The sequence below is a fragment of the Lipotes vexillifer genome, unplaced genomic scaffold (assembly GCF_000442215.2).
Source record: "Lipotes vexillifer unplaced genomic scaffold, Lipotes_vexillifer_v1.1 scaffold777, whole genome shotgun sequence".
Classification (NCBI taxonomy): Eukaryota; Metazoa; Chordata; class Mammalia; order Artiodactyla; family Lipotidae; genus Lipotes; species Lipotes vexillifer.
In genome coordinates this window covers 295,445-302,429 of record NW_006784423.1, presented here as the reverse complement: position 1 = coordinate 302,429, position 6,985 = coordinate 295,445, and the positions used below count along the sequence as shown (strand labels likewise).

Genomic DNA, 6,985 nt, shown 5'->3' with positions numbered 1-6,985 from the left:
GCCTGTTTTTGGGGGGGGGGGCCGGGGGGGGGGGGGGGGGGGGGGGCGGGCGGCAGCCACAGGCCGTGCGCGAGGGCGGGGGTGGCCCTGGGCAGTGACGCTTGGCGGGTCCCTGGGGCTCGCCCGCCGGCCCTGCAGGTGCCCCCCACCGCGCCCCAGCACGGCCCGCTTCCTCTTGCCCCACGCACGACTCCCAGCACCTGTGCCCTAAAGGGGCTCTTGTCTGGGGGGAAGGGGGCGCCCCCTCCGTGTCCAGCTCTTCTCTGTGTCTCCTCTTCCCCAACACTTGTCCTCCCTGATCCTGTGGTGTCACCACGTGGCCCGCGCTTGCTTGTGTTCATTCTGACCAGTCCTGGAACCCCCTTCTCACGTCTGCTTTGGGGGGCCTGGTCTAGGGATGACCCCGAGCTGTGAGTGAGGACGACCGTGTGTGTGTGTGTGTGCGCGTGCGCGTGATCACCTCCTTACGCGTTTGCACGTGTCTCTCTGTGATGATACGCGTACCTAGAGTTACGTGATGCCTAGAGATGTGGCCACTGTGTGATTTCTCCTTCTAACAAGCAGATTTTAAACGTTTTCCGTTTTACAGGCCATTCCTGAGGAAGGAACGGTGGTTTCTAAAGGTCGTTAGTAAGTCAGTTGTTGGCCAACTCGACAGCATTTTCCCATAGAAACAGTGCCCCTGGGAGGGAAGCTCCCCGCCAGCCTGCGGCGCAGCGTGTCGGGACACAGCTCAGGGAACACCATGTTATTCACTCAAACGCATTTTTCCAGCTCCTGCTGTGTCCCAGAAACACACGTTCCCTACGACAGAAACCTGTGCAATTGGAACGAGAGTCTCTCTTTCCATGAAGGGCGATGGCTTTCGGGCTGGGAACGGCAGGGGACAGTTTGGGGGCCGAGCGGAAGAGGGGACCCAGTGACCCACAGCCGGAGGGTGGGGGGAGCAGGGGGAGAGGGGGTGGGGCGGGGGCTGAGGTCTCATGAGGCTCTCCGGCCCCTAAGCCGGAGCAGGGCGGTCAGACCCAGAGCACATTTACGGGGCTCCAGGGAGCCTGCCCCCGAGCAGACATTGGTCTCCACACCCTGGAAAGCCTTTTCTTCCTTGAGGCCGAGAGAGGCTGAAATGTGCTTGCTGACAGCAGATTAGTGACGTAAATGGGATTCGAACCTAGTTTGGTCCTCTAATATCCGATACGGTGTTCTTTACCTGACATACGCTTTTCCAATCTAAGATCTTTTTATTGAAATGAGTAATTATGACAAAGGGCTTAGGAGAGAGATTCCAGGGGAGCAACAGAGAAGAAAGGCAGGCTCTGTTTTCCATGGCCCGCTGTTCCCTCTCTGTCGCTTTCTCTTTCCCATGCTGTGAGTCTGCCGACCACATCGTGCGGCAGCCCCGGGTGATGAGCATGAGGCAGGGGGGCGCGCGCAGTGCCCGTCGGCTAGCCAGCCCCGGACACGCTCCAAGCAGGGTCCCCGTCCTCGCACTGCGGGCCCTCTGTGCTGGATGGCACTTTGCTGTGGGGCGTCCCGTGTGTCGTAGGGTGTTAGAAATGTCCCTGGTCTCTCCTGTTACATACCCAGTTGTGACAACCGGAAGTACCTACACACATTGCCAGCTTTCCCCTGGGGAGCACAGCCACCCTCGGCCGAGACCTGCTGCACTAACACCTCTTCCCATAGGTAATGAACTTCCCTGTGCTGGCAGCAGGTTGGTTCTAAATGGCTCGTTCCCCAGGCCGTGTACGCAGAGCCCTGCACAGAACAAGACCTCCTTGTGGTCCGTCTCTCTCTAAGAATCTGACTGCAGTCAGAGTGCATTCTTGTGCCATAAAATGTACCTAGAAAGTATTTCTAGAAAGAACTCACTTAAGAAAGACCCTAAAGAAAGCATACACCTTCTTGTGTAAATTGGCCCAGGGAGATAAGTACAGGCAGACCTCAGATAGTGTGGGTTTGGGTGCAGACCACCCAACAAAGCGGGTATTGCAATAAAGCAAGTCGCACCAATTTTTTGGTTTCCCAGAAGATAGGAAAGTCATATTTACACTATATGTAGTCTATTAAGTAACAGTAGCTTAATGGCTAAAAAACAACATACACACCTTAATTAAAAATAATGCTGTTGGAAAAATGGCGCCAACAGGCTCGCGGGAAGCAGGGTTGCCACAAACCTTCAGTGTGTAGAAAACACGCTATCTGCGAAGTGCAATAAAATGAGATGTGCTTGTACGCGTCCTTGGGCAGCTCATCACTCAGCTGTAACGAAAATATCGTCATCATTTACCAGAAGCCAAGACACGCTTTGTGCGTAGTAACTAGAACCGGCTCCCAAACTGAGGTTCAGTTTGTTTCTCTTTTCAAAGATTCTGCTTCTACATTTTAATTTAAAATAACTTTTAATTACAATGATTATGAGAGTTATCCATCTTTTTTTTAAATATAAATTTATTTATTTATTTATTTTGGCTGCATTGGGTCTTTGTTGCTGCACACAGGCTTTCCCTAGTTGCGGCGAGCGGGGGCTACTCTTCGTTGCGGTGCACGGGCTTCTCATTGCGGTGGCTTCTCTTGTTGCGGAGCACGGTCTCTAGGCGCATGGGCTTCAGTACTTGTGGCTCACAGGCTCTAGAGTGCAGGCTCAGTAGTTGTGGCGCACGGGCTTAGTTGCTCCGCGGCATGTGGGATCTTCCTGGACCAGGGCTTGGACCTGTGTCCCCAGCATTGGCAGGCGGATTCTTAACCACTGCGCCACCAGGGAAGTCCCCAAAAGTTATCCATCTTTTAACTTTATCCATATCGGAAGACAGTGACCAAATAAGAATAAAACACTGCGTGTGACTCGTGATCCTTACTTTGGTGTTGCGGTTAAATCTTGAGAGGGAAGCCTCTCTTCATGGACTGTCAGCGTTGCCCATCATTCTCCAATAAGTGTTTGTAAAACGGCCAAGTCACAGACGGTTGATCAAATGCCATTTCCAGGGGGAAACACCCATTTGGCCCCCAGTCCCTGACACTGTGTGTGGCCATGACACCACTTCCTAAATCTCATTTTGTGACATCAGGGATTTCCTCCAAAAGGATTATCTTAATTTTTCCCCAAAGGAAATGGTTTGTGAAATAAAGTGGAACCAACAGTTCCAGAGTGACGTGATTCCAGAAAAGTTACCGACAGGATGGAGCGGGGGAGGCCAGGCAGCCTGCCCAGCTCGGCTCAGGACACCTCACCTTTCTCTCTCCCTAGTGTGAATTCCCCCAATGTGACCCCCGCCCCCCCCATCACAAATGCATAACAGGAAAGTCCAATTTGTGGTGAGTGATTTAGTGGGAAGACTTTACAAAGAGGTTACTTCCCTCGTTTCCTCTAATATATGGAAGGAATCGTGATTCCTCAGGAAGCTGGACCCTGGGGGCAAGGCTGGTGGGCAGGAAACCTGAGAAGACTTCTCACATCTGCACGTGGCTGGAGGTGAGACCATGAGCACAGTTTCAAATTCTGAGCTTTCTTTAAACCGGCAGGATTCTTCACCCCCAAAGAGAATCTTCACGGGACTCCAGACCAAACCTAGAACCATTAAAAGCAGGACTGTTCTTGGCCAGGGTCCCCTCCCCATCCTGGCGGGTCCCAGGCTGCTTTGGCATTTTGTCAAACGCTGCGAATTTGGAGCATTAATTTTTCTTATTCTACAGACTTGTTCTATGATAAACCAGTTCTGGGTTGTACCTAGAAAGACAGTATTCATGGAAGTTTGATTCTTCCAACTTGATGCGTTCTGACTTTTCTTCATTTCACACCCTAGAGTTTTACTTTGGATCAGCCTCCGGCCTTTCTCCTGCGCTCAGAAATCGAGCCATTTCTACGTGCTTAGAAAAGAGGCAGCTCGTTCTAGCAAAAGAAGCTCTCCCTTTTCAGAAGTCTTCATTTGGGGGAGCACACCCCGGACATGCAGGGGGGTGTGCCATAGGGATGGCTTCAAGGGCCCATTTCTGCACCCTCAGATTCTGGTCTCAGAGACTGTTCATCCTAAAATCGATTTGCCTGATGGTATTTTTGTATTCCCAATAGCGCTTAGTCCTCGCCCTTGACGAAAGGAAGGGATGTGAAATCCTACTCTGATGAATTGCTCTAGGACCCCAGTCAGAAGATATTTTGGGGGGGTCCCTAAACCCACAGGGCTACCCACCTTTCCTGGCCTTATGTATTCTCTTGCTAAGGATGCAGCCCAGCTGAGGAACCGTATTGGGTGTTCTGTATGCAGATAGATGGCAGGTTTGGGAATGTGGGGAGTCGTCGGGACAACGGTCTTTTAGGACTTTGCCCTAATCTCGTCCTCTAATTCCAAAAGGACTCGTCGTTTTAAGGCAGAGAGAGGCGTGCAGAGAGGCTGCGGAAGGGCGGCCGTGGTGGGAGCCGAGCAGAGCAGGCGTACCGCTCACCGAGCCCCGGGCGGGTCGCCGTCCAGCCGGGCTGCGCCCACGGCAGGGTCCTTAAGCCCCACTGTGTCCTGACCTCCTGAATCACAGCTTTAAAGACTTACTCCAACCACAACCGGCCCTAAGCTTTTCAGTCTTCTACTAACAAATACAGCATATATGCCAACTGCTGGCCTCCTTTTGCTTTGTTTTTTTAAGCAATATGTGTCTTTCTCTTTTCATTAAATGCAGAGTCATTGCTGATCATTTCTTTTATTTTTCTCCTTACACTTGATTTTAATGGGTCTCAAAAGTCTGTGACAGATCTTTGATCGAGTTATTTCCATCGAAAATACTGATTTTAAAAACCGATAAATTAAAACTGCCACTCACGCGTGCACACAAGCCACAAAACACTGTCCTTCTGAAGGCTTTACGACGCCTGTTACCATTACCCAGCCTTTCACTAGTAAACTTAAGTGGCAAATTGAGACAGTTTGAGTCTCCTTCCTCCACTGAACAAGACGGGGTGGCAGGTAAAAAGTTGATCATTTCTAAATACAGTTATTTCTGCATTTTTATATTATGTCTCTTTAACAAATTACTGCTAAAAGCTCAATATCAGATTTCTATGAATGGACACAATGTCCACTCGGTAAAGGAACGTATCTCACTTATAAATGACTTCTGCTTTGGGCTACACGTTACGATGCGCTGTGACGGGATGTGCCGGAATATTGAGTAATAGTGTATCGAGTTAATATCTTCTGTTTGTAACTTTAAAAACTAGACTCATGAAATGTATCAGAGCTCATTCATTTGACTTTAAAAATGAAGTAAGACTTTTTCTGGCACAAGATAGATCTGCTTTGCCCAGAATGCCAGTTCAGCTGTAGGGGATTATGGTCAATAAATTGAACGAGCTAAATCTGCAGCCAATTTCCATAATTGAGGAGACTGAGTTGACAACTGGAACATCATTAAGCGTGGATTTTGATAATCAAACAATATGTGATTTTGACAAATAACTTGTAAGGAGCTCAGAGATTCAAAGGGACGCATTATATAATTCTCACGACTTATGTACGTGAAAAGGGTACAAGCAACCCCCAAGATAGAAAATAAATCTAGAATTAATGTTGAACCCTGAGTCTTCCAGTGGTCAGTCATCTTCATCCATGGAAGCATGAAATAATGGTGAGGGTAAAGAGTGGCCCTGCTCATCTCATTAGGGTTTGCTTCTCATGTAAATAATTAAACAGTGAATAAAATGTAGCATTCGTCACATACCTATGTTTTCATCGTTTGTATACCAATAATCGTTGTACTGATAACTTGATCCAGAAGAATGTTAACCTTTAGGGCCTTATGGATTTGGAAAGTAAAACGAATTTTAAAGTTTCACAATACATTTTAATTGCAGAGAAATATGGTAGGATGATCAGTTAAAGACCTTGGTGGAAAAAGTATTGTTGTAGCATAAAACTTTTGGGGGGAAATGAAAGGAAAACAGTTCAAGGAGAGAAATGAAGGATAAATTTTCCACCTGTAGGAAAAGGATATTTTTTTAAACAGGTTTTGGCCCCATTTAAAAATGTTTACATTTTTTAAAAATATGCTAGCATATTTACTGTTCGTAAGTACGTATTTTCAACGTGGGGGGAGGTTTGTGCACATTTCCGGCGGGGTGTCTGTGGGAGGAGCTCACCCTTCTCTGGGGGCAGAGGATCAGTTCCGGCCGCAGCGGGTCTTTCCTGTGCCCACACTAGGTGCCGGGAAGGTACCAAAGTGTGTCTGCCTTTACGTATCTCAGGAGGATTACAGATTCTGGGCACAGCTCTAGTCCAGAAACCTCTTTCCTACAGTCTCTGCAGAAACATTCCATTCACCCCGGGATTGTTTCCCATTTACAAGTCGCTGGTGCTTTTCTGTTTCAGTTTGAAGGGAGGAAGTATTGTGAACATGACTTTCAGATGCTCTTCGCTCCCTGCTGTCACCAGTGTGGTAAGTTCCACTGCCCAGTGCACGTGAAAAGCAAGTTTCCTTCAGAACGACCTCATAGCGCGCGCTCATAGGAAGGAACGCGCGCGGGTGCGGTGCTTTGTCAGCCCTCTTCCCGTCGGTAATGTTAACGACGCTTCTCAGGGCCTGTAGGGTGAAGGTAAGCCCAGGACTCACCGGACTTCTGTTCGGTGGCCCGTAGGATTCCTTTCTTCCCCGTCAGTGCAGCCCGGGCGGCCTCAGCGGGGACCTTGAGACGCGCAGGGGTGGCCTGCGTGTCACACAGCAGGAGAGACTGGGGGCACCGAGTAGCGAGCTGACAAGGTTGAACGAAGGAAGAAATTAAGTATGTGGTACGAGAGAACGTGCGGTGGATTTCTGTTTTCTGTGTCCATGACGAGAAAGAACCAAAAAGACCTTCGGGAGACGGAGAGCGCAGTCAGTACCTCCTCTGGAAACGCCCGTTCAGAGATGTGATAGACAGCCTGAAAGTGTGGCAGCTACAGAACCCAAGACACGGAAGCACTTTTCTAAAGTAGCGCTTTGTGCGGGAGCCGCACACGGGGGG

General features: G+C 49.4%; 1 protein-coding gene across 2 annotated transcripts in view; it reads left to right on the top strand.

Annotated features, from left to right (window-relative positions):
* Window positions 1-6,985, top strand: part of LIMS1 (LIM zinc finger domain containing 1) — a 44,718-nt gene that overhangs the window by 28,421 nt on the left and 9,312 nt on the right. For both annotated transcript variants that reach the window (XM_007456815.1, XM_007456814.1), the window contains exon 3: window positions 6,354-6,420. In XM_007456815.1, the coding sequence (XP_007456877.1) occupies window positions 6,354-6,420 (67 nt within the window). The remainder of the gene's footprint in view (window positions 1-6,353; window positions 6,421-6,985) is intronic.